General features: G+C 49.5%; 11 protein-coding genes across 11 annotated transcripts; 7 read left to right on the forward strand and 4 right to left on the reverse strand.

Annotated features, from left to right (window-relative positions):
- The first annotated feature begins 394 nt into the window (after positions 1 to 394).
- On the forward strand, positions 395 to 2,076 carry K460DRAFT_344481 (kinase-like protein). The gene is made up of 4 exons (XM_040931256.1): positions 395 to 617; positions 672 to 976; positions 1,033 to 1,110; positions 1,163 to 2,076. Exons 1-4 carry the CDS (start codon positions 400 to 402, stop codon positions 1,639 to 1,641), a joined length of 1,080 nt encoding a protein of 359 aa, XP_040784129.1. The 5' UTR covers positions 395 to 399; the 3' UTR covers positions 1,642 to 2,076.
- A 277-nt stretch (positions 2,077 to 2,353) lies between these two features.
- On the forward strand, positions 2,354 to 3,064 carry K460DRAFT_318677 (uncharacterized protein). The gene is made up of 3 exons (XM_040930400.1): positions 2,354 to 2,645; positions 2,693 to 2,810; positions 2,859 to 3,064. The coding sequence occupies exons 1-3, from the start codon at positions 2,437 to 2,439 to the stop codon at positions 2,868 to 2,870; spliced, it is 339 nt and encodes a 112-aa protein (XP_040784130.1). The 5' UTR covers positions 2,354 to 2,436; the 3' UTR covers positions 2,871 to 3,064.
- Positions 3,065 to 4,075: 1,011 nt separating this feature from the next.
- On the reverse strand, positions 4,076 to 5,061 carry K460DRAFT_318680 (uncharacterized protein). Its single transcript, XM_040930401.1, has 2 exons — positions 5,032 to 5,061; positions 4,076 to 4,947 (listed from the first exon to the last, which is right to left on the reverse strand). The coding sequence occupies exon 2, from the start codon at positions 4,791 to 4,793 to the stop codon at positions 4,242 to 4,244; it is 552 nt and encodes a 183-aa protein (XP_040784131.1). The 5' UTR covers positions 4,794 to 4,947; positions 5,032 to 5,061; the 3' UTR covers positions 4,076 to 4,241.
- A 2,624-nt stretch (positions 5,062 to 7,685) lies between these two features.
- On the forward strand, positions 7,686 to 9,654 carry K460DRAFT_369587 (FolC bifunctional protein). The gene is made up of 3 exons (XM_040933985.1): positions 7,686 to 7,806; positions 7,856 to 7,987; positions 8,041 to 9,654. The coding sequence occupies exons 1-3, from the start codon at positions 7,786 to 7,788 to the stop codon at positions 9,424 to 9,426; spliced, it is 1,539 nt and encodes a 512-aa protein (XP_040784132.1). The 5' UTR covers positions 7,686 to 7,785; the 3' UTR covers positions 9,427 to 9,654.
- Positions 9,655 to 10,186: 532 nt separating this feature from the next.
- K460DRAFT_369589 (Zip-domain-containing protein) lies at positions 10,187 to 12,608 on the forward strand. Its single transcript, XM_040933986.1, has 5 exons — positions 10,187 to 10,596; positions 10,652 to 10,819; positions 10,907 to 11,764; positions 11,817 to 11,916; positions 12,085 to 12,608. Exons 1-5 carry the CDS (start codon positions 10,341 to 10,343, stop codon positions 12,341 to 12,343), a joined length of 1,641 nt encoding a protein of 546 aa, XP_040784133.1. The 5' UTR covers positions 10,187 to 10,340; the 3' UTR covers positions 12,344 to 12,608.
- A 76-nt stretch (positions 12,609 to 12,684) lies between these two features.
- Positions 12,685 to 14,845, reverse strand: K460DRAFT_434671 (uncharacterized protein; the record flags this gene model as incomplete). The annotated part of the gene is made up of 4 exons (XM_040938387.1): positions 12,685 to 13,239; positions 13,292 to 13,750; positions 13,822 to 14,031; positions 14,201 to 14,845. 4 exons carry the CDS (start codon positions 14,843 to 14,845, stop codon positions 13,153 to 13,155), a joined length of 1,401 nt encoding a protein of 466 aa, XP_040784134.1. The 3' UTR covers positions 12,685 to 13,152.
- Positions 14,846 to 15,327: 482 nt separating this feature from the next.
- On the reverse strand, positions 15,328 to 16,329 carry K460DRAFT_388483 (uncharacterized protein; the record flags this gene model as incomplete). The annotated part of the gene is made up of 3 exons (XM_040935693.1): positions 15,328 to 15,871; positions 15,928 to 16,216; positions 16,267 to 16,329. 3 exons carry the CDS (start codon positions 16,327 to 16,329, stop codon positions 15,822 to 15,824), a joined length of 402 nt encoding a protein of 133 aa, XP_040784135.1. The 3' UTR covers positions 15,328 to 15,821.
- A 673-nt stretch (positions 16,330 to 17,002) lies between these two features.
- On the forward strand, positions 17,003 to 17,530 carry K460DRAFT_409033 (uncharacterized protein; the record flags this gene model as incomplete). The annotated part of the gene is made up of 1 exon (XM_040937213.1): positions 17,003 to 17,530. The coding sequence occupies one exon, from the start codon at positions 17,003 to 17,005 to the stop codon at positions 17,528 to 17,530; it is 528 nt and encodes a 175-aa protein (XP_040784136.1).
- Positions 17,531 to 18,013: 483 nt separating this feature from the next.
- Positions 18,014 to 19,880, forward strand: K460DRAFT_358312 (uncharacterized protein; the record flags this gene model as incomplete). The annotated part of the gene is made up of 3 exons (XM_040932094.1): positions 18,014 to 18,532; positions 18,582 to 19,682; positions 19,734 to 19,880. 3 exons carry the CDS (start codon positions 18,014 to 18,016, stop codon positions 19,878 to 19,880), a joined length of 1,767 nt encoding a protein of 588 aa, XP_040784137.1.
- Positions 19,881 to 20,611: 731 nt separating this feature from the next.
- Positions 20,612 to 21,425, reverse strand: K460DRAFT_358313 (uncharacterized protein; the record flags this gene model as incomplete). Its single annotated transcript, XM_040932095.1, has 2 exons — positions 20,612 to 21,306; positions 21,359 to 21,425. The coding sequence occupies 2 exons, from the start codon at positions 21,423 to 21,425 to the stop codon at positions 20,612 to 20,614; spliced, it is 762 nt and encodes a 253-aa protein (XP_040784138.1).
- Positions 21,426 to 21,940: 515 nt separating this feature from the next.
- On the forward strand, positions 21,941 to 22,465 carry K460DRAFT_409036 (uncharacterized protein; the record flags this gene model as incomplete). Its single annotated transcript, XM_040937214.1, has 1 exon — positions 21,941 to 22,465. The coding sequence occupies one exon, from the start codon at positions 21,941 to 21,943 to the stop codon at positions 22,463 to 22,465; it is 525 nt and encodes a 174-aa protein (XP_040784139.1).
- Between the last annotated feature and the right edge of the window lie 529 nt (positions 22,466 to 22,994).

Below are 22,994 nucleotides of genomic sequence, written 5' to 3' on the forward strand. Positions count from 1 at the left end.
AGCCTTGCTGTCTCCAGTTCTTTCGCTATTGAAATACCTAAATCTCTTGTTTGTAGTAACCTTAGCCCGTACTCATGTTGCGTGAGAGTAAATGTACCTAGAACGGAGCCCTCAAAAGGGGCTGCCACGTCAGCATTGCACGGCTTAACACAGGCGTAGGCTGTACGGCGCTTCCGCTTTAGTTACTATTGGATAAAACTGGTGTTGGTGCGGACAACGTGCCTCTAATCAAACATCCTGTGGCACAGCTAGCTGGAGCCCACAACTGCCCATGGTGGCCAGTCAGCTGTACCTATACCGTTTCGCGTTGCATTAGGTAATTCGCGCTAGAGCCTCTAGCGCTGCAGGCCCTAGATACCCACTCCCATGCCATCCTTTATGCAACTTCGATTCTCAACAATGCGATTATATTTTAGCACGACCTTCTCTGTCACGAGGCATTGCTTTTCTAGCTCAAGAGCGAGGACTATGTCGTCACTTGCTACCGGGCACGTACTTCCCGGTGGTAAATGGAACTACCGCATTCTCGAAACTGTACAAGGAGACAAGACCCACACGTCCACGGTCTACAAAGCGGAGATCGTATCCAATAAGAAATCTCATGATGTTCCACAGTGGTTGGTCACCCTCGATTAACTTAAGAGCATCCAACGCTGACACGGCTGCTGAAGGTCTTTCATCAAAGGAGCATCGCAGGACAATGCGATAGCCATGGAAAATCTCAATCGTGAATGCCAAAGCTATCTTTTGCCTGGAGTCGCTTCATCTACCTGTTTCCGGAAATTGTACGACGTGGTCGATACCAGTAGTGAAGCGGCTGCTAGCGACAAGTATGTCGCATTGGAATGGCTAGAAACCACTCTGGCACAGGTAAAATACCAATCTAGCCAGGACACTTATGTTCTTGCGGAGAAAGTTCTGAGTGCAGCATTGCATAGCTGCGTCGTGTTAGAAAGCCACGACCACGTCAATACAGGTATGGATTACGAACGTGGCTGCTTGAAGCCGCATTGCATCTGCTGAGAAGCCTAGACTACAAACCCGCCAACATCCTACTTTCTGGAATCGGAACTAGTCAAATCACCGCCAAGGTGGGAGACTTAGGGCTTGGTACGCAACTGTCTTTAATTGAGGAGGCTATGTATGCACTAATACTTTATAGTTTTCCCTTCTGGCCAACGTTTCAACGCCCAGCCATACGCTATGCGCGCCCCTGAGGTATTCCTTGGTTATGCATACACCAAACTATCGCAAGTCTGGGCGATCGCTGCAACACTACTCTGTTGGATCAAGCCTGGAATCCTAGGGGTATGGGATAGCCCTCATTATCTCATTAATGAGGCGTGGTCAATGGCAAAGATTAAGAGACTCTTTCCACACTGGCGTATTCCGACTCCGGATGAGGTGGAAGTTGATGAGCTCAAGATCGCAGTCGAACATGCTGTTAACATGAGTAAAGAAGTACCTGAGCTACTAGATATTCTACCGCTGGAGCAGATGATGCAAGCGATTGAGATGCCGCAGGGATTGAGAGATCTCCTTCGCCTAATGATGGTTGTCGACCCAAGCGCAAGGCCTTCTGCTTCATCTGTACTAGCTTCGAGAGATTTTCGAGGGTTTCAGGAATATGTCAGCGTCTAATTTCCTTGGGTTAAACTGCGCATTATCAATGCAGTTACCCAGAGTTGCGCATATTTGATAACTCATCATGTTCACAGATTTCGACGACCGTCAACTCTCTTGTTTGGTTCCTGATGTTCAGACTAGATTTCGATACGTTCAAATTTCACGGCTCTGGGAGTCTGTTAGTCTGTCGCTTTTGCCTTACACGATGAAAGGCAGTCTGAGTCCAAAGGATTTATTACAGAGCTGTGGTCCTCCAATAGTCATCCACCATCCTTTGGCCGACTTGTCGCCGGCCATGCCGTCGGGCCGTGCCACATTCACTAAAAGTCGCCCAATTCCTTTCATGTTTAATTCATGAATCTGATCACAAGACCAGATCACATATTAAGTGTGTCGTAACGTGCGTCTACATCACAGCCGCCCGAGGGAACGCTTTACCGAAGAACGAGCTCCAGTCATAGCTAAATTCAACTGCAGTCAACGTTTCAGCGGCACCGCGCCGCAGCGGTTACATCCTCCAGCGGTAACTAAAGTAAGTTCATGTATAAATTGACAAAATTACTGGTTCTGATGAAAAGTAACTCAACTAGCGAGTAAATCTTTTCTGACTGGAATGCCATATCATGGCGTCAAGGAGTAGACCCCATCCGCATTGGAATATAGCAGCAGATGAGCATTTAAGTATATAAGTGCGTGCATTCGCAACCTTAATGTTCATTCAGCATCCCAACAAATCTTCTTTCATTCTATCCTCGCAATCAACAATCACGAACTTCGTATCACAGCATCTTCAAACTCAAATCCACAGCCATGTCACTTATCGGCCAAGTCTTCAACAAAGCTCTATCGAAGAACATCTCCGTCTACCTCTCTGAGTCTGGAGATGGGTTTAAACGCATTCCTGGTGCCATAGACCAGGCTTTGAAGGCAGCTGCTCTCCAAAAGGTCAAGCGCAGTTTTGAGAGCGGCGCTTTGTTCACGGATGACGACATGAAGCAGATGGAGCGTGTCGTGGTCACGTAATTTACCTTCTGTCGAGATTTTTTCGTACGCTAACTGTAGCCAGGAACATGTCGCACCAGAGCCCGGGTGATCCAAACGCCCACTACTCTGTCCAGGGTGAGACCGGCAGTGGTACCAAGGTCAAAGGCGGACATGTCGCTGAGAACCCCTCCAATCAGACAGCAAGTCATCTCCTAAATATGATGCACTGTTCACTAACTTAAGAGCAGCAAGCCAGTTGAGTGCCTTTCTCGTGGTCTCGATTAGTTGGCTCTTGTTGTAATACCTGATCTGAGCCAGTCTATCCTTACCAATCGTTAGCAAGAACGTTTTTCTAGAGTATAAACAGCTATGCGGCAACACTATATTCTCTATTATTACTTGTTAGCAACGTTTGAGAGATGTTATAGACTTTATTAGAATTAAACGCGTGCACTACTTTATTCTAACTCGTTCTCTATTCCCGCCTTATTGCTTATTAAATAACATACTTCTAGCGCGAGCAGCCGGTCGGGGTAAGTAGCCAGCTTTGACTAAAATTAGTACTATATATAATGATACAATACTGACTTACTAAATACTATAATAGTCAAATATATAATTTTATTTCTATGAATGAAAATTATAGCTTTTAAGTTACATGAATAGAAAATCCAGGATCTCTCCTTCGAAAGCGTTCTTGGACTTTATGGCAGACCTACAACACGAGGGCACTCGACCACTAAACGCCTATCCTTTTAAAGACATCTCGAGATGCATAAAAGGATGTGTTCAGAGACAACAGATTCAGTGATGTACTTGGAGCAAGTTCTGGAAACCGTAAAAACGCCGTATATCGAGGACGCCTTCCAAGCTCCACATACGTACCAACACTTCTGCGCAAACTGCAACACCATCCGCACATACGCAGACCATGAGTATGATACCGAAACCACAAAGCCAGGTTTCAATCGAGTGAAGACTGTAACGGAACGATACTAGAGTACGAATCTGAAGCCGAGCTTCACAGAACGAGAGCTTCGGTATGGCAAGCAAGCAACCCGCAATCTTGACATTCTACTGCGCAAGAAGATGTATATTCCCGAGTGGAAGGTATGTAAGACCTGCAAATACCGGAATATTGGCAGCCTGCAAAAGCACTGGAAAGGCTTTGCATATTCTCCCTCGGTCTTGACATGCTCGTTCGACCCCTCCACCAACAGCGACAAGCAGTACAAGCTCACGCTTCCCCTCGAGCACGATTTCGCTGGTGGCATACAGGCTTCTGGTGAGAAAACGAAGTTTCGACTGGTCGCCGTCATCAAGAAACTCAAGAGCGAGATGTACGCCGCATTTGTACATACCGAGGACGGGAAGTGGTGGCCATGCATCAACGACCAAGTCCAAGAATATCAGATTGAGGACTGGCAGGGTGATGAGAGGAATGGGGAGACGGTGATGGCCTTTTATGAATCTCTCGACGAGTAGAATTTGCAATCGAGAGCCTGGAACAGTTTCGGGCACGAGAGACGACTGAATTAGGGAAGGAAATAGCAGCTTTGATAAGCTGCGATGCCAGAAGGGCTTTTGAGATATAAATGAGAAATGAAAAGACAGATGATGATACAAGGAACTCAATAGTATACACCTTTCTTCAATCCGATCAGGCCTTCTTTGAAACCATCTTTTTCCATCTCCTTGAGCTCGCGAAGGTTCTTCTTCCTCTCCATGCTCCCCACACCCCCCGCAAGCCTCGGGTCCGCAAGAGGGTCAAACGCTTTCGCTGAACCCTTAACTTCGAGGTTGACATCCAAGTCATTGTTTGCCTGTGCTCTTTCCGGTGAGCATCTGAAAGCGCCGAATTGGGGCAATCCAGACGAAATCCCAGGGAAACGCACGGTTTGGACCTGGTTACCCGTGCAGTCGAACTTTTCATAGAGGATGCAGGAGGTGCTTGGGTCAGGGCCGAACGACTCAAGGCCTAGGCCTAGGCTGGTCGGACCTTGTTGGCGACACTGAGTGGTTGGTGCGGTCCATTGGCAGTCGCCGCGGAAATCGGCGCGAGTGCATGTATATACAGCACCGGGGAGGCCACGACGTTCGATATTTGGTCGTGCTGAGGCCGAGGTTGAGAACGCAAGGAGCACTATGAAGATGGAAGTAGTGATTGTTGCAAGAGGAAGCATTGCTGTTATGTTGGTGTCGTGCTGTTGTAATTACAGATTATGGGCCTGCAGTTGTTCTGTTCGTAGAGGGTCGCAATCCAAAATTCTCTCTGGTGATGATGGCCTTATTTATGTGTCGTAGACAATGCGGGAAGATATGACTGTGCAATGGTCCCTAATATATGATTAGCCCTTGACTAGGGATGACAAGTGTACGGCGTAGCACACACAAAGGGAATCTGGTGATTATTGCGCATACCTTTCAGCGAGCTCATGTGCAATATTTCGAGAATAAAGAACTGAATAGCTTTCTTTGTCGAGCTGAAACATCTGTTGGAGACGTGTACTATCCGTGGCGAGTTCCATTTTGACCGCACCGCAGATATTCAATCTCAAAACGCCATAAGGGAACTAATCGCAAATGCGATAGGTGAGTCGAGAGAACGAGAAAATCGAGAAATGGGCGTCAAGGGACGAGAAGGGTAATATGGGTGTTCAAGTGCGGTCCGATGTTTGGGAACAGTGGTGGAACAAGGGTGTCAGCATATGAAACAACGATCCGGCTAACGATGCGACCCCTTTGGTCGCAGCCGCAAGCCTACTACATGTTACAGCTTGCAACTTTTGAGCGGGCACGGGGCCGCAATTACCCCAGCTCTTGTCTTCTGGTGGTTGCCGACAAGCTGTGACTAGTGACGGGGTATCTCTACCTCTCTTGGAAGGTATGACAGGAATGAACTGATTCCGATCGTCAGGTACAAAGCGTTACGGAACGCGAGAAGATGAAGCACCACCAGCAAGCAGATGATTAATCTAGCGAAACCATCGTCAAGACTGGCGGAGCATAGCAAGGATTGTGGGGCGCGTCGTGCAAGGTGACCGTAGTCGCCATGCCCCTTGGAGGGTGCAGTTCTCGATGCCGGGAATTCGAGGGCTTTTCTGCGCGACTTTGTTTTGCAAAAACTACATTCCAACCCCCTCCCTTCTACGCCAGCAGTAAAGAGTTATAAACCCGTGGGTCCCCCAGACTAGTTCTCGTTCTCTTGCCGAATATATCGCCATCGTAATAACACGCTCATTCACCGCAATCCAATCATTTGGTTTAGCAGCACTAGCCATGGGACGGGTTTTTCGAACCGTTCTTTTTTCTTTCGCCGTCCTTTCGGTTGTGGCAGCCGGCGGAGGGAAACCTCTTCTTGCTGAACGCCTCGTTACTAACAAGCGCGGGGGTGTCGTCGATTGTAATGCCACTCCTGCTGATGCAAGTTGCCCTCATCCTCCGGTGGCAGATGGTGTACTGCTTAATGGCTTTGTCTATGCTGGATGCTGGACGTAAGTAACTCAGCTCCACCCGTAACTCTCTGAGTCTCATCTCAGGCCCCTCGAAGTCCCCCTTTTCTTTACACATGTCAATAATATATTAACAAACTGTCGCAGAGATCTCGTTGATGCGCGAACTCGCACTTTCAGCGGTCAATACTCGTCGGCGCAGTTAAATATTGTGGCCAACACTCCAGCAGCCTGTGTCCAGGCCTGCATTACGAATGGTTATATTCTTGCAGGTCTCGAGGGTGGAAGTTCATGCTGTACGTTTGCCACTCCTGACCTTTGCTCCAAGTAAAGTGGTATTGATTGCAGATCAGATTGCGGGAGTACGCTTCAAGGGAATACTTCTGAAGTTGCGGATAGCGACTGTGTCACTCCTTGCACGGGCCAGGAGACCATAGGCTGTGGTGGCACGAATCGACTATCGGTATACCGCACTAATCCTACCCTAAACAACACAGTTATACCGAATCCATGGGTTTATAGAGGCTGCTATAGGTATGTACATCCCTTTAGCTACTGTGGCAACACTTCGGTGTTAATTCACCAATCTCACCTAAATTTTGGCCTTGGCGAGAGACTGATTTAACGTATGATTAGCGGAAGATGGCCAGTCGGTCCACTAATAACCAGCGTCGATGTGCGAGGGCAATCGTGCATGCAAGCTTGCCAAGAGCAGTATGGATTTGGCACGTTCGCGGCTACAAGGGGGGAAAGTTGCTGTGCGTACTACACTTTCGCTTTTCTTTTGACATTCCTGCATGCGCTGTCTACCAGTTGAACACCGCAGATTGACATTCTCCAGATTGCAGCAAGCGCTTCAGAGGGTTTACACAAGTAGACCAGAGCCAGTGCAATATCGGATGCACCTCCTTTTCGACGGAACCGTGTGGAGGCGTCTTTGACTCCACGACTCTAGCCTATTCTGTTTATGCGCTGGTGCGTACCCCCTTCTCTTTTAATAATGAGGAAAGTGTCAAAAGCTCTGCTCTACGGTTTGTTTCCTTTTTACTTTGTCAATCGAAGGTCTTCCAGATCGAATGGTTGGTTGGGGCGTGTAAGGCCGGAGGAAGAAACCCACAAGGTGGGCTTTGGAAGTATGGTACAGTAAGCTGGCTAGGTCGATGTGGAACATACGGGTTAGTGGCCTTGGTCAAATGGCTGTGTGGTAAGAGGACCGTATCGATATCAGACAATGTTATCCAATTTTCAACCGTAAAGTGCCAACTAGAACGCGTTTGTCGCAGTATTAATGGCGTAGGTAAACCTTTCTTCTTCTGGAACGCATCGAGCGTTGAAAGTTCCCAACCATTTTGTGAACTGTTGCGGATGCCGGAACCAAAACTGACAGTGTTTTACGCTAACCGATATGGGATGATCCTTATATGTCTGTCTGTCAAACAAGTTCCACGCCCCCTCTGCATGGGCGGCATTGTCGTCTTTTATCAGGTACTGCAAGTAAGGCTGACGAAAGAAAGGGATGTAAGTTCCCATGACGGGCATGCGAAACCGGCGAGGGCCCGTGCATTTCGTTTGGTGGCTTATCGGCTATCGGCGGACTTCGTTGAACAAAAGTGCTGACCGTCCCATCACGCATCATCAGGATGCCCTCATGCTGATTGTTCGGAGAAGCTTGTGCTGCTTGCGCGTTGCATCAATTAATCGCCTCTACCACAGTGCACCCAACATGGAGAAGCGGGACTATGCGGTGAGTATGCACAGCGCATGCGACTGAAGACTTCAGCTCACTCTTCCAGGCTGCGGTAGCGGCATTGAATACGCTACAGTCCAACTTCTCCATTGTCGATGCGATACGGAAATCTGGCCGGGGAATGAACCAGCTGGCAATACCGGAGATGATTGAGTGGTGTCGGAAGGTTGGATATGAGGTGTGCGGCTCCCAGCGCCCTCTGGTCAGCATTGCGACTGACAACAAGCGCAGCCCTCAGATTTTGACCGATTGAGGCCCATACATATTGCTGGATCAAAGGGTAAAGGGTCTACGAGTGCCTTCATTTCTTCCATCCTGGCGCAATACATTCCAGCCACCGGCGCACAGAAGCCCACGAAGATCGGTTTATATACATCGCCCCACCTGAGATTCGTTCGCGAGCGTATACAGATCAACAATGAGCCAATATCGGAGGAGCTTTTTGCGAAGTACTTCTTCGAGGTGTGGGACACATTGGAGACTGCAGCGGAGACAGAGAGCGCGCCGCCAGATGTACCAACGAAGCCAGTGTACTTCAGGTACTTGACTCTCATGGCACTCCATGCATACCTCAAAGAAGGTGTAGACTCGGCTATCGTTGAGTGCGGGATCGGCGGCGAGTTCGACAGCACCAACATCCTCACGAAGCCTACGGTTACGGCGGTGACGAGCCTGGGGATCGACCATGTAGCGATGCTCGGGTCCACCCTGCCAGAGATAGCATGGCACAAGGCTGGCATTTTCAAAGCAGGAAGTGTTGCCTTCACTGCACCTCAGAAAGCGGAGGCGATCACCGTTCTGCAAGAACGAGCAGCCGAAAAGGGGACTCATCTCCACGTCATCGACGTTCATCCGTCTTTAGCGAACAATGAGGTCAAGCTTGGGCTAGGCGCCGCATTCCAGAAAATCAACGCTTCTGTAGCAATCGCTGCTGCAGCCGCCCATCTACGAGCTCTTGGCCACACCTCCATCCCGGACCCAACTACAACTTCACATATCGAACTTCCTTCCGAGTTCATCCGCGGATTAGAGCAAGTGCGCTGGGCAGGCAGGTGCGAGATTAGACGGGAAAAGAATGTTGCGTGGCATATCGATGGAGGTCATACGTTGGAAAGCATCGAGGTCACTGGACAGTGGTTTGCACAGCAAATCGCCTCCGCGATATCAACCACCACGTCACAGTCCAAGGTTCCGCGCATATTGATCTTTAACCAACAGACTCGAGATGCGAATGCTCTGGCCAAAGCGCTTTATGCAGCTCTTCAGAGCGGCATCACATCTGGCGCAACCTCACCATTCACTCACGTTATCTTCACCACCAACCAGACGTCCAGTAGAGGTTATAAACCGGACCTCGTTTCAATAAATACGAATCAACAAGACGTGGATACACTTGCGGTTCAGAAGGCACTCGCAAATACATGGTCGCACATTGATAGCTCTGCAGAGGTGCATGTGCTGCGCACAATCGAAGAAGCTATCGAGACTGCAAGAGACGTTGCACGTAATCATGCGAAGCATGCTGGTGCTGATGCGGAAGTCATGGTACTAATCACGGGCAGCTTGCACCTAGTTGGCGGTGCGATTGAGATCTTGGAGACGGAGAATGCGAGCTAAAGCCGTGTAAGATACCCATAGCATGGACGCGCTTCAACATGCGCTAGAGAATATTATGACTCTATGTCCACGTCAATTAAGACCACTAAAAGCCATGCCCGATCCCCGCTCCCATGCCAATGGCAACTGTGGTAACCTCATCATTAGAGCGTAGTCGGACTTGCAAAACACGGTGAGCAACTTAACACGCGAGAATCGACCAACCCCATAATCAGTGCCCGGGCTCGATAGTTGCCAATATACCCTGATGCTGCATAGATTAGTTGATTGTGCTCGGCTTACAACTCAATGCCTACACACATTGTAACTTTGTGGTTTGCAAGTGATCGCAGAGTGACTTGAATAGCCAGGGTATCCTATGAGAGAGCCAGATGTGAGATATCTCCGAGACATTGAGTAGTAAGTATTTAGGCCGGGGGCATATGCGCGGGCAAGTGGATGCCGTCAACTGCTGTGGCTCTTGGCTACTTGCACGCCAGAGTATACGGGAAATGTCGGATCCGAACCTTTTTGTCATTAATCGACAATACGTGGGAAGCGCTGCGTTCAAAAGCGAGGATCGTCGCTGCTTCCAGCCGCGGAACGAATGCCAACTATTAGATTGAGTAGGCGAATCGAAGTGGTTGTCTTCCTCCATTATCCTTTGTCACCACTCAGAGATCGGCCTGCCGTTCGGACGTTTCCGGCGGCGTTTGTCTTGGCACTTGGCAAAGTGGCTCTCTTTGGGCAGCTTGCAACTACCTGCTCGGAAGAGCCGCTAGCCGACCACTACGGATCGTTAGATGTCATATATTACGACTAATCCCCTCACCCTTCCCCACGTCATCTCTCAAACTCACCACATACGGTCCGTGTAACTTTGCCTTCACAGCTGAATTGAAGGAAACTGTGTCCGGCCTCAACCTCGGTCCATCATGAATTGCCCTTCCAGGACCGATGAAGACTTGCTCCTGAACCCAGGTTGGAACCAGAGCCCACCGCGCTTTGCCGCAGACCTTACGACTCGCCAGGATCTGAATGGCATTGCGAATTCTAGGGAGCTCCGAGATGCAGATGGTTTGTGCAGCGGTCCCCAGAGCCTCAGGCGCTGTGAGCTTGAAGAAAGAAACTTCCAACAGAAGGAAAAGCAGCCATTAGTCATGGGGGAGGGTGTCAAGGGCCCTCTAAGAGGTATGTCAGATGTAGCGTCTCCATTACGGATATAGGAGGCTGACAACCATTGTAGGACCTTACACCCGAACAATCGAACATGTGAGCTATGAGTACCGAGCTGGTCTCAAAACCACGTCGAGCATCATCAGCTGGGCGAAATGGCTATTTTCTGTGATGTGTACATCCGCTTTGATCTCTTTTGCTAGCGGAAACTATACGCCCACGTTTCAATTTCCACGAGGTATGACTCTCTAATTAATGCGTTCGAGAACACAAAGGCCTCCAGCCTCCCGCTCGCGTACTCGTACCAGCATCTGACAAAACGCAGGTAACGCGAACCACCGCCTTTCCAGCAGAGCTACATGCGAGAATGGCAAAGCTCAACCAAATTACGACCTCCCCTTCCATGTTGGAGGCCTCTTCATAATCCTGTTCGTATCGAGCACTGGCTGCGCTTTTCCGATTCTCGTACTTAAATTTCCGCGCCTGCGTATACCCCCTTCCTTCCTCTTTGCTGCCAAGCACTTTGGAACAGGTGTTTTGATTGCAACAGCTTTTGTTCATCTCCTCCCCACCGCGTTCCTCTCCCTTAGCAACCCCTGTCTGTCTAGCTTCTGGACAGACGACTACACTGCCATGCCAGGAGCGATCATGTTAGCGAGTATCTTCTTCGTCACTATTATCGAAATGGTTTTTTCTCCCGCCCAACATATGTGTGGCGGAAACGAGGGCGTCGCTGCTGTATCGCGTCGAACGGGAGGCCCAAGTAAGGAGATGGAGCAGGCCATCCCACAGGAAACGACGATGCGAAGAACCTATTCCGACAGTAACATGCCGGTCCGCGAGATGGGGCCCTTGCGCGGAAGAGTAACTAGCATCAGCCGTACACTTTCCCGTTACCGTGGAGATAGCCAGAGACTTGACGCAATCGAAGCTGCCGGTTCAGAGCAGGAAACCCCTATTGAAGCCTCCAAACACGAAAGCGACGAAAGTGTCCTCGAGGAAGATCCTGAGAGTAATCAACATAACCATGTGCTCACACCCGAGCAAGTGCACAAGAAGGCTATCATGCAGTGTTTTCTCCTGGAAATGGGGATTCTGTTCCATAGCATCTTCATTGGCATGTCTCTTTCTGTTGCAGTGGGCAACGACTTTGTTGTTTTGTTGATTGCTATCATCTTTCATCGTAAGTCAAGTCTCCCCTGAAGTTATTCAGAGTCGTGAACTAACCCATGCAGAAACATTTGAAGGCCTTGCGCTTGGTGTTCGCATTGCCGATATTAAATGGCCTGCTCGTGCCTGGCAACCTTGGCTTATGGCGTTTGCATATGGCTGCACGTAAGTCTTTCAACTCTTGTCTCTTTCTCATCGAATCTAGAAAGGCCGCCCCAATAGTAGCGAGATTGTGTACTATAACTTGACGATCAGGGGGTTGCAGTACTTGCTTGATTCAGTTCTCTACCCTCGGCCAGAATTGATTACTGTGACAGCGCTAACACATTACAGCACACCCCTCGGCCAAGCAATTGGCATCGCAACGCATACGCTCTATAGCCCCAACTCCGAGATTGGTCTTCTCGTTGTTGGTATCATGAACGCCGTCTCCGCCGGTTTCCTCGTCTTCGCCTCTCTCGTTGAGCTCATGTCGGAAGACTTCTTGAGCGATGCGAGCTGGCAGATTCTCACCGGGAAGAAGAGAGTTGTTGCGTGTGTGTTGGTGTTTTTTGGAGCTTTTTTGATGAGCCTTGTCGGGGCCTGGGCGTAAGCGGTCCATGCTGGACGTTTAACCAGTCACAGGATGTAGTTTACACAGACAAGAACTGTGATGTCGTGAACGGGGATGTGCAGTAGGGTTACACGCAAATGTGTAAGGTCCCTCACTGTGTCGTGAGACACAATGTGGCGAGACAATTTCCTGGTCTAATTGTATAAAGGTGTTCTCTCGCATAGAGATAAGGTTGTATAGATCTCAATGTTACCGTTACAATAGATGAGGGGTACTTCAACTTCGAGCGACTTTAACGCCGCTGATACATAATTTCAGCTATTATAAATACGCAAGAGCTGTATCAATGCCATCATGAGTGACATCTGGATAGCCTGTTCCGATTGTTTGGGATGTATCTGAATTGGATGGAGTTGGACGCAGCTGCTGCGGCCTTGAAGGTACTACCATGCTTTTGCGCGTTTAGTCAGTCCTGAGGATATAGCCAACCTCAAGAATGCCGCGAAATCTAACTAGTGGAGTATAGGATAAATTTACCAGTTGAAAAAGATATTAAGACAGGAGAGGAGGCAGGGTTGTGTAATGCTAGAGATGAAAAAACCCATGTGACGCAAAATATGAGGGCTGGTATGATTATTAAATTTCCTAAGACCGTGAGTGTGCATCGTTTTTACACTCATGATACACTCGCCACCGTGGTTGTGGTTGACAAAATGGGAGGACGAGGAGAAGATGAAAGAGACACGGAGATGATTACCGACGGCGCAAATAGACTAATTCATGGATCAGTGAAAAAGAATCTACTACCATCTAAGATACCCTGTCTTGCAGATAACGCCATGTTACGCCTATAATGTGTAGGAGAAAGTGGAAAGTGGAAGTGCTGGAGCGACGTCCATTTCCATAGGATCTGCGGTCGACATCGCACGACGAGCCTATATCAATTAGTATCATCTCCAAAATTTCCCAGAAAACAAACGAACTTACCCTCAGAGAAGCAAAATCACGTCCCTCGATAGCTGCACGCTTATTCGGCAGCTTCAAGACATCTCCACGCTTGCGCTTCTCTCCTGCTGCGCAAGACAAAGCTTTCCCTTTCCGAATATTCAAGTTTCCGTTTGAGTCTTTGTAGACGCGTCGAGTTGTCTTCGTACCTCCTGCCGCCTTCTTCGTTACCTCCGTCTTTGTGGCCTCCTTCTTTGTTCCCGTCTGCTTCTTTTCTGCCTTTTCACTCTTCATTTCTGCATGACGTGCCGCTATACTGTCTATCATACTGGTGGTGGTAGCTTTCGCGCGGTCAACTGCGGGCATTGATTGTAGTGGGCGCGAGATAGAGGCATTCGGGTCCTTTCGCTTGGAATTAAACATGAAGCTGGCCTGGGCCCGAGGCCTGGGGGTAGCAGGCTTCACCTGAGCTTTGGGCGCTTTCGGTGTCGTATCGGTGACCTAGAGGATATCTATCAGTATGGGGAACCAGAGGGGATAGTGTAACTTGGTGGTATGTATAAAGAGCTTACCTCTGTGTCCTGAGCTTTGTCGTTACTTGTGAGGGGAAGCGGCTTCTTCTCGACTTCGTTATTGCCGAAGAGTTCAGCTATGACTACTTCGTCAAGGGAAGCTTCATGTACCACCGACGATTTCTCGACGGCAGCCACAGGCTCGTCATCATCCTTCGGTGCGAAGTGCCTCTCGACGCTGAGACCCCAGGAGGCCAAGGCCACAAATGTCTATCAGCTGTTAGTAATGATTAGATGTATAATAAGGGTAAGTTCTTGCCTGTGAGTCACTGCCCTTGATGCTACGGGTTTTGAACCCACGGCCAAACAGGCGCAGCTTCGCGGTGTCGGCATCTATTGCCTTGATCTGCTGCTCCAAAAGGTCGACTGCCTTCTTCACAGCTTTGCTCCCCGCTTTCAAAGGCTCGATGGCAGCACAGGCCGCAACCAGTGACTTACGGCGTTGCTCCAGCGTTGCCATGGCGTCGTCTTTCATCCGCTGTAGAGAGATAGACTGGGCAAGATTTGGAGCGACTTTCTCCACTTCAGGAGCTTTCTTCACTGGCGTGTCGGGAGGAAGGGCGCCTAGCTTTGCCTTGGGGAATTTGTTCGGGATATTAGGAACGCGAGGCGCTCGAGATATGGCTTGGTCGCGGCGCTCCGAATCTTCGTCACGCTTCTTCATCTTAGGCTCAAGTGTATCTCGCTCTGTAGGAAAGAGGTCAAAGTCATCCTGCTTCGTGGTCGGCTTCGTTTTGAGCGCGCGGGGAGGGGAAGTAGAAGACGCGACGGTATGGTCAGTGGCTTCCTCTTCGATCCGCTCCTTAACTGAAGACTTTAAGACACCCTCGGCCTTGGCCTTCTTGACGCTCGCCTGTTGTGTAGATAGATCGTCTTCCGCTTGAGAGAAGGGCGTCGGAGTAGTAGGTGTGTCGGTTTTGGTCGCAGTATCAATTATACCAGCCCATTTCTTGATCTGCGAGCCTTTGTTTGCGACTTTGACCTTCTTGATGCCGATGGGCTTAGCGGTACCAGGGTTGGACATTTTGTTGTTGAGAGTGAGACACAGGTGCTACCAGGAGGTATATTTGTGCTGATTGGGTGCGCAGGTCGATTTATGCTGAAATTTTGTACAAGGTCGGTGGTTGAAAACTATCGCGTTCGAACGTGGTGGTGAATCAATGGGTAGAGAGAAAGAAAGAGCTTACTTATACAGGCAATAGCTGCGGGAGTTAACGCGTGTCGCAATTCTTTTGCCAGTGAAAGTGAAAAAGTGCTCCACACCAGTGTTGAATGCTCCGTGGTGCCATTGTGCAGTGTGAAACAATAGGACGAGAACAATAAAACTGCAAGACAAAAATAATAAGACAAAAGGTGAGAACAATGACACAATGAATTATCTGAAGCCTCAGTCCACCAAGGCCCAGACAATGGAAGTCCAAGCCGACCCCCCAAGTCAAAGGAGACATTGAAATGACAGAACCCTGAAACCCACGGTGGTGATGACAGCCTCGAGCTTTCACCGAAGGCACATAAGGAATTGATGAAGCCATGAAGGTCGGAGCGAACACAAGAGCGCAGAGACAGCGCCCTACCGAGTGAAGCTTGCACACGCGATGAACGCTATTGGGCTGAAGATTGCCCAGCCAGAAAAGCCGATAAGGCGGAGAAGAGGAAAGTCGATGACGAGATCAATAGATAGACGGAAAAATGTACTCCGCGTAAATAAGTGCATACTAGTCAAGGTACCGAGGTGCTTGTGGCGTTGATTCTTTCCTGTTGGTCTGCGAACCCCGCGGTTATGTATGCCACGTATAGGCATTAGCTTTTGGTACTGCCTTCGTATATAGTTCATAGTTTTCGTGATATACATCGTAACATGCGTTGATCCAGCTTTAAGACTCTATCGATGGGTATCGCCCCCGCCTTCTCATCAAACGCCACCTGATGCTTGAGCGCAGATTGTATCACTCCCAGCAAACCTTTTCCTTGTACCGGTCGTTCCAGACGGCAATCAACGTTTATAGCTCGTCCTTGACGCCATCGATTGATACCAGCTCCGACTCAAAGACTATCTCATGTCAGCCGTCGTTCTCCTACTCAACCCATTGCTCCAGTCCAACTTACTCAAGACGCTGTTTGCAGGAATAGGCCCAGCTCCCCGCGACCCATATGCCCAGTCGGGCTGGATGGTCAACTTCCTCTTCTCGCCAGGGCACATGTCGAGCAGTCCCTGATCCCAGCCCTTAATGACCTGCCCTTGGCCTACGGTAAAGCTGAGAGGCTGGCCGCGGTTGTATGAAGCGTCGAACTCGCTGCCGTCGGTGAGGGTACCGCGGTAGTGGACATTGATCTTGTCGCCAGCCTTGGTCTTGCGGACGCACTCTGCGGGGGTGATGACTTCGGTCTTGAGGTGCTGTGGGCGTGTTAGCCGGCGGTACATGGGGTGGAGTCGGTGAAGCCTACCTCATTATTGATGATGTCGGCGACAGCAGCTGTGGCTAACGCAAGGAGGATGGTGACCTTCATTTTGAAGTATGTGGGTCTATATGGAGCGTTTCTGAAGTGTGTGTGAATATACAAGGAGCAGTTGAACGTGCAATGGCTTTCAAGGAAGGTGGCGGAGGGCGATGGTGGTCATTGTGGGGAACTCCGCCAAGCCGAAATGTGGCCCCAAAATGTCATGACCGGGGTCTTTATTGGACGCCGCGGAGCCACTTTCCCAACTTTAAAACGTCACATCCTCTCTCCACACTCTGCTCCATCCATAGCGTCGTTGCTGCACATTCAAGATGCCCTACGCGGCTTGTAATACTAATTCTAACCTACACAGGAATTTGCCAGCATCTAGCAATCATGAAACTCATATTGTCGATATACCCAGCTATTGCACACCATTCACTATCCTCACCGCAGCGCGGTCTTTCACTTCACTTCACTGTATTCTTGATTCACCAACTGGACTTCTGATCACCGGGCGTTTTCCCCCGTGCTTTACTCACAAACAGCCCTCTTAGGCTTTCTCTTTCTTTCTCTAATTAAACGACTCACCCGACGTATTGATTGCTCACACCCTCAACTCGGTCAGAATACCCACACGGCGACTCTGCTATATACCAAGCAACTTCAACACTACCAGAATCCGTTCCCAAGTATCCATTCAAGAATCCCAACGACCGCTAAGAAGAACTCCACAATCGCTATGCCATCCAAGGTAATGAACCTGATCGGAGAAATCAAGACCAGCACTTCAACTGGCACCGTTCGCCGCAATCCCCGAGGCCGACCAATGTACGGTCGAAAAGGTGTCACCATGGGCCAACATATCGACGAATTTGATGACTTCAGGGACGAACAGGGCCGTTCATTCGACGAATTGGTATACTTCATGCTTTTCGATAAAACTAAGGTCCTCATGCCACCGCCGCCAAAGCCCCAGGTCAGCAAGGTGATGCCTTCTCAGACGACCAAGGTGGACCCTTCTCAGAAGAACAATGCGGACGTCGATGATTATTTGCGCCGGCTCAGACACGCTCACAGAACGGATATACAGAAGCGCGTGGTCGCAAATCCTGACCTGAAGCGCAAGCGCGAGGAAGGAGATGAGCTAGAGAAGAAGTCCAAGCCGAAGACACAGGCCGCTGTTCAAGGCACTGCCAGTGAAGTCCCAAAATCTCCTGACAAGGTCACCACCACCAGGATGCGCCCCGGCCCGAAGCGATACTTCTAGTGTGACAGTCAGATTCTCTCTACTGGTCTACCAGAATAGCCCTGATTACTCTGGTGTTTTCATCACATAGTAGATTGCTTCCTTTAGCTCTCTTTCGTAGCTGAAGCAAGTACAGTAACAATAAAATATCACCTTGCATCCACGTCGTCTCGAGTCATCTGCTATTGTCACGCGTTCATGCCCAGTATGGTAGTGCCCTATGCCCTATGATTCTTTCACTCAGCGCTCTCAAAAATTCTCGTTTGCATTTCAATGACGAAATACTCTGTTCCCCCCACGATTCTGGGCGCGTGCCGCTTTCACTCCACGCGCACAAGTCCCTCTCCCATATACTGCTTCCGTTTCCCTCCTCCTGACCTCCTTCTCACTCTACCCCGCCTCAACCTCTACCAAGCTCGTCAGTACAAGCTATATACACCCTCAGCAATCCTACATCATCCATCCACTTCCCTCGACTTCCTCTACCAAGTCACCGGAAACAACATGGCTTCTGCACAGAACAACACCGCTCAAGACGCTGCGCGTACTACCTCGCGCATCCCCATTCCCACGCAGTCCATCGACTGGTCGAGAAAGGTCACCCCAGCATGGGAGCGTGTCCTCGCGGACAAGAACAGTGACGTTTCCGATCTCAGCACTGTCAACGACGCGATACACCTCGTGTCCCAACAAGCCGCAAGCCTCCCCGACTGTGAGACTAAGATAGCCATCGCTACCCAACTCGCCCTCGTACAACCGATCGTCGAGGTGCAACTATCTATCAAGCGCGACGAGATAACGACGACGCAGAAGATCATCTCCGACCTAAAGGCGGAGAGTGTTGTACCAAAGACTGCCAAGAGCCAGCAGGGTATCATCCTGCAGCTAATGCAGGTTTTGAACAGTGCGGATTCCAAGATGAAGGTTGGCGAGTTGTTGGAGCGGTTACAAGGTAACCTGATAAGTGCTCGAGATCGTCAACCGGATAACGAGAAGACTGTTGCCGGTACTGATCGCACAAAGGTATGTACTCGTGATGATCATGAGTGAACTTCAAGCTGACCTTATGCAGCTTGCCGACCAGAAACAGCTTGCCACCAAGGCTGCGAAGTCAAAAGCATCCACCAACCGCCAGGAGCCCACTACTGCGAGAGACAACAGCCGCATAAGGCCGCGTGTCGCTTCCACAAAACCTTCCGTTGCTGAAAGGCACACCGATACGAAGTCGAAGCCCACTCACACCACCAAGGAGGCTCTGGCTACACAACCTCGCCCGTTAACGGATTCGACGAACCGCACGAAGACGTCTGCGGCCGCAAAGCCAGCTGCTCCCAAGGTGACAGGTACTCAGCGTCCAATGGGCTGGGTTCAGCCAGCGGCTGAAGCAAACAAGAAGATCCGGTACCGTATTGTTGGACAGTCGGTGTCAAAGAAGACTGCGTCCGCTGTAGGAGTAGCCGCAAAGCAAGAGCATTCCGCAAGGAAGGTTGTGAGAGTTGAAGCGGCCAACGAGAAGAAGGAGCCCAAGAGCCGAGCAGTAGCTAGGGAGATTCGTGTTGAGAAGCAGGAGCCAGTGAACGATGCTAGTGCGACCTCGACCAACCACAACCACAAGAGCGGCTCCACCGAGTCTAAGAAGGACGACTCCAGCTCTCTGGCACGAACTACAAAGGCGGCACACCACGACGGTTACCTCGGCCTGCGGAAAGAAGGTGAGAAGGGTGTCGCAAGAAGGGTAGTGACATCCAAGAAAGAGTCCTCCCGAGAGAAGCAGAGGAGCGCTCAAAGGTCAGGTGTTATCGTCTCAAAGGGTGTCGACAAGGAGTCTACTTCCGACGATGTCATCATCTACAACAATGACGGGGACAACTCGACTAGCCTGCAAGACACCATAGACACATCCAAAGTTCAGATACAGCAAAATGAGGCTGCGACATCAGATGTTTCCTTAGACAAGCAAGCCCTCTACCTCCAGGAGGCGGGCGTAGATGTAAGCAACATCATCTTCGGATCGCGCCGTAGGGGCTCTAGTGGTGAATCCACGCCTCTCGATAACTCTAATCGCACTGGCGCGATATCCAGTCCTAGGATAAAGCGTAAGCGCGGTCTTGGTGACGATGGATCTGCTCCATCGAAGAAGATTCTACTTGGCCGCAACATCGCGGTTCCCAGGGTACGTATAGTATTCGCCAACTTTATGCTACATAATCTAACTACGTTCTAGACTCGCCTTCCTGCGCCAACTGTAGACGTCGATATGATGGACCTCGACTCCACGCCCACGCAAGCCGCCCCTCTCGTTACCATGCCCCCTTCCGATCGCCCACGAATGGCTATGCCTACCGCATGCGACCCAGATGAGGAGTTGTAGGGGCATCATACCAGCACCTTCTTGACAGAGCACGACGAAACCTTCACGATAATTTTAGTCGTCAAGCAGGGAGCTGAGAACTTCTTAAGCGAGCGATGCCGGCCGCGGGCATAGCCCTTTCCCTATATACTTCGCTACGAGTCGTGCAAAACATGCAAATTAGCGGTTGGTCCTTTGCGTTCTTGATTTATTCTGCGACAGTTCGCAGTATTTACGTAGATCATCTCTATCAAGCATTCTTCCTCCTGCAACCAGGTTGCAGGACTCACGAATGAAAAGCTTTACATATCTAATCCATTTCGCATTGAAAAGTCGTGTTCCCGTTGTGATAGTACAATTTTGTTGAATTTATGAAGGGCAGAGGTTCCACAAGATCTGATAAGAGGATAGAGATAGATGCATATCTAGGCTAAGATCTTTTCGTTCGTCTATGGATATTGTAGCTACTACATAAAAACGGTGTCTCTTGTATGGGGCCTCACTTCTTTCGATAGGATCGTTGTTTAGAAATCCGTCAAAACTGCTACACATGGTACCCGCTCATGATCCAATTCTCATCTGCTCACTAGTAGGCGATCTCCATGAGAATTTTCAAGCCCACTCGTTTCTTAACATTCTCTTATTCGATCTACTCCGCGATAGTATATTCTTCAATCGGAGGACCTTTCTCCCTCCTTGTCACGCATTTCCGCTAGGGTAGAAGAACTGGAGAGCCGTACCACATATCGGCCCTACGGGTCAGAGTAAAGCCCGATGCACTCTCCAGCACACTGTTTCAACTTCTTCTCCTCCGCCTGCCAATATCTGAACCTCTCCCTGACGTTGTTCGTATACATTACCAAGGCAAATTTCTCTCCTCCCTTGCTCGTCTCGTCAACAAGCCCACGTAGCGATTTACTAATCACATCTTCCTTTTCGTTAACCTGCTTATTGATAAAGCTGACATTTTTCTCCATTCTTCCTCTCATCTCGCCCTTCCTCAATAGAGCTTCGATCAGATCGGTGACGAAGAGGCGCAGTGTCTTCATGGCGTTACGATATTGACTCTGAGGCCCGAATATTCTGCCACCGGCCTTCTGGGTAGCCGTGTATGTGCATAGATACTCTGTGATGTCACTATGGCTCGCCGGTGTGCGTGTGCGCAGGAATATCTGATTATGCGTCTCCAAATCCATGAGTGTGACGTCGAAGGTATCGCAGGCCATCGCGCAGCAACTGGTCAGGCGATGGAAGTGAGACTTTATCTCAGAGAGGTCCAGTGTTGTGATTTCAGGCCAGTCGCGGTGCAGAGGAAGTGTGTCGCTGAGAGTTGAGTGTGCATACGATTTCTCGATTGTTTCTCTGTGGTGGAAGACGTTGGCCTCAATGGCGATTCTGAAGGTACTTTGATTAGCTGTCATGTTAAAGAGGATAGAGTAGGCCAAACCTTTCACCTGTATCATAGTCAACTCTCCAGCCGGTAATGTGACCTTGCTCACAAGCTGGCGCTGCTGGTTGATCTACGGGTTGTACCTGTCTTGTACCTGAGTTTCCCCCGTGCATCATAGCTGAAGATCAAGTTGAGAGATGGCAGGCGATATGCAAAGTAGGAGATACTTGGAAGGAGTCGGAAACAATAATAAAGGCACCAGCGTAGTAGATGCAAGGCTAGTGCATTCAATTCAACATCAATGTTTTTGAGGAAGGTGAAGGCAAACGAAGATTCCTGGGCAGTCAAGCTCACACTTAGTAACCACCATAGTATTGGATATCTAGTAAGAGTGAAAGTAATAATGGCAACTCAACTGATTCTAATGCCACAGACACTATCTTTAATGCGAAATCGATACTTCTCTGGTAAATCTCGGTTTTCAAACCCCTACGCGGAACAATTACTAACTCGTCGATAGAAACACCATAGCACTAGATCCTTCCAGACTCACGTTCACGCTAACTTCACTTTCACTATAGGTGAAACTTTGTATAATAACATAGATAACAGAACGACTCCAAACAAGGCCATCTCAGCACAACCGCATCAACTAAGCTCTTCGAAAAGTTTCACACATCGCATACCGAAAATGGACAACGAAGCAGCAACCGGACAGCCCAAAAGCCACTCGAAAACAGGTGTCACGTTCCGTGCTGCACATCTGGATGTTATGGTAGACCTCAATAATCCCCGTCCTCCGGTCAGCGAAACATTTTATTCTCTCCGCCAGCAAGTCAACACTACGTGGCATGAACTCGAAGCAGCGGAAGGCCATCTTGTTGCCCTCGATGACACAATCGACGCAGAAATGTTAAGCTACGTTTCGGCAAACCAAAAAGCCACCATGCAACAAGTATGGGCAGAGAGGTATCGCATCACTATCCAAAAGTATGCGCCGGCGATTGATGAGGCAGAAAAGTGTTGTAGCGAGCTCACGGGCGGTATTCAGGCCTTAGAAAAGGCAGCACATGGAGAATCGCAGACGCTGGAGGGACAGGCCACTTTGGAGATTGATATTGATGTGATGAGAAATTGCTTGGATACGACTAAGAACATTATTGAAGCAGGAAGAGCTCAGCTGGAGCAAGCGAGGTCGAGACCGGCAGGCACATGAGGGGCTACGGCGGGTTACAGGGCAAAAAATACCTGAGTGGAGAGCGCAAAACCGTTCTAGCAAATTCTTTGAGCTATTAAGGTACATTTTGTACCAAGGCCTGGGTGGATGCACATGACATCCGCGGAGTGACTTAGCTACATGAATACCTATTACACATAAACTGTCTGCTGAGACAAATGTTCGCGAGCGTTTTCCTCCGAAGATCTCGCATATCTTTTGCTTCAAGGTATTGCGTATGCCCCATTGAGTTACAAAAGGCTAGGCTTAGAGAGCAGGAGTAAGGCTCCAGTCGCACTTCTCGGTGGAACGCGGCTAATGGTTTGGAGATTAATTGCGACCTGTTAGCAGTGCTCGTTTTCATCACTAGCTCTTACTACATCAGCATCGCTAAACCCCTCAAGGTTAATCTGATGTAAGCCCTAATACATAGCGCTTATTACATCTTTCGTTTTACCTGGGTAGTCAAGATTGGCATTATGTTAGTTCCTGTGATGTTGATATGAGGGTATAAGAGGTTCCTGCAGCC

The sequence above is a fragment of the Cucurbitaria berberidis genome (genome assembly GCF_010015615.1).
Source record: "Cucurbitaria berberidis CBS 394.84 unplaced genomic scaffold K460scaffold_5, whole genome shotgun sequence".
NCBI lineage: Eukaryota > Fungi > Ascomycota > Dothideomycetes > Pleosporales > Cucurbitariaceae > Cucurbitaria > Cucurbitaria berberidis.

Excerpts from the sequence above, each read along its gene's own strand:
- K460DRAFT_344481 (XM_040931256.1), top strand. The coding sequence starts at position 400 with ATGCGATTATATTTTAGCACGACCTTCTCTGTCACGAGGCATTGCTTT. Across the intron at positions 618-671 it reads TCTCATGATGTTCCACAGTG|GTCTTTCATCAAAGGAGCAT; the intron begins GTTGGTCACCCT and ends CGGCTGCTGAAG. Across the intron at positions 1,111-1,162 it reads GGTGGGAGACTTAGGGCTTG|TTTTCCCTTCTGGCCAACGT; the intron begins GTACGCAACTGT and ends AATACTTTATAG.
- K460DRAFT_318677 (XM_040930400.1), top strand. The coding sequence starts at position 2,437 with ATGTCACTTATCGGCCAAGTCTTCAACAAAGCTCTATCGAAGAACATC. Across the intron at positions 2,646-2,692 it reads ATGGAGCGTGTCGTGGTCAC|GAACATGTCGCACCAGAGCC; the intron begins GTAATTTACCTT and ends AACTGTAGCCAG.
- K460DRAFT_318680 (XM_040930401.1), bottom strand. The coding sequence starts at position 4,793 with ATGCTTCCTCTTGCAACAATCACTACTTCCATCTTCATAGTGCTCCTT.
- K460DRAFT_369587 (XM_040933985.1), top strand. The coding sequence starts at position 7,786 with ATGGAGAAGCGGGACTATGCG. Across the intron at positions 7,807-7,855 it reads TGGAGAAGCGGGACTATGCG|GCTGCGGTAGCGGCATTGAA; the intron begins GTGAGTATGCAC and ends TCACTCTTCCAG. Across the intron at positions 7,988-8,040 it reads GTCGGAAGGTTGGATATGAG|CCCTCAGATTTTGACCGATT; the intron begins GTGTGCGGCTCC and ends CAACAAGCGCAG.
- K460DRAFT_369589 (XM_040933986.1), top strand. The coding sequence starts at position 10,341 with ATGAATTGCCCTTCCAGGACCGATGAAGACTTGCTCCTGAACCCAGGT. Across the intron at positions 10,820-10,906 it reads CACGTTTCAATTTCCACGAG|GTAACGCGAACCACCGCCTT; the intron begins GTATGACTCTCT and ends GACAAAACGCAG. Across the intron at positions 11,765-11,816 it reads GATTGCTATCATCTTTCATC|AAACATTTGAAGGCCTTGCG; the intron begins GTAAGTCAAGTC and ends TAACCCATGCAG.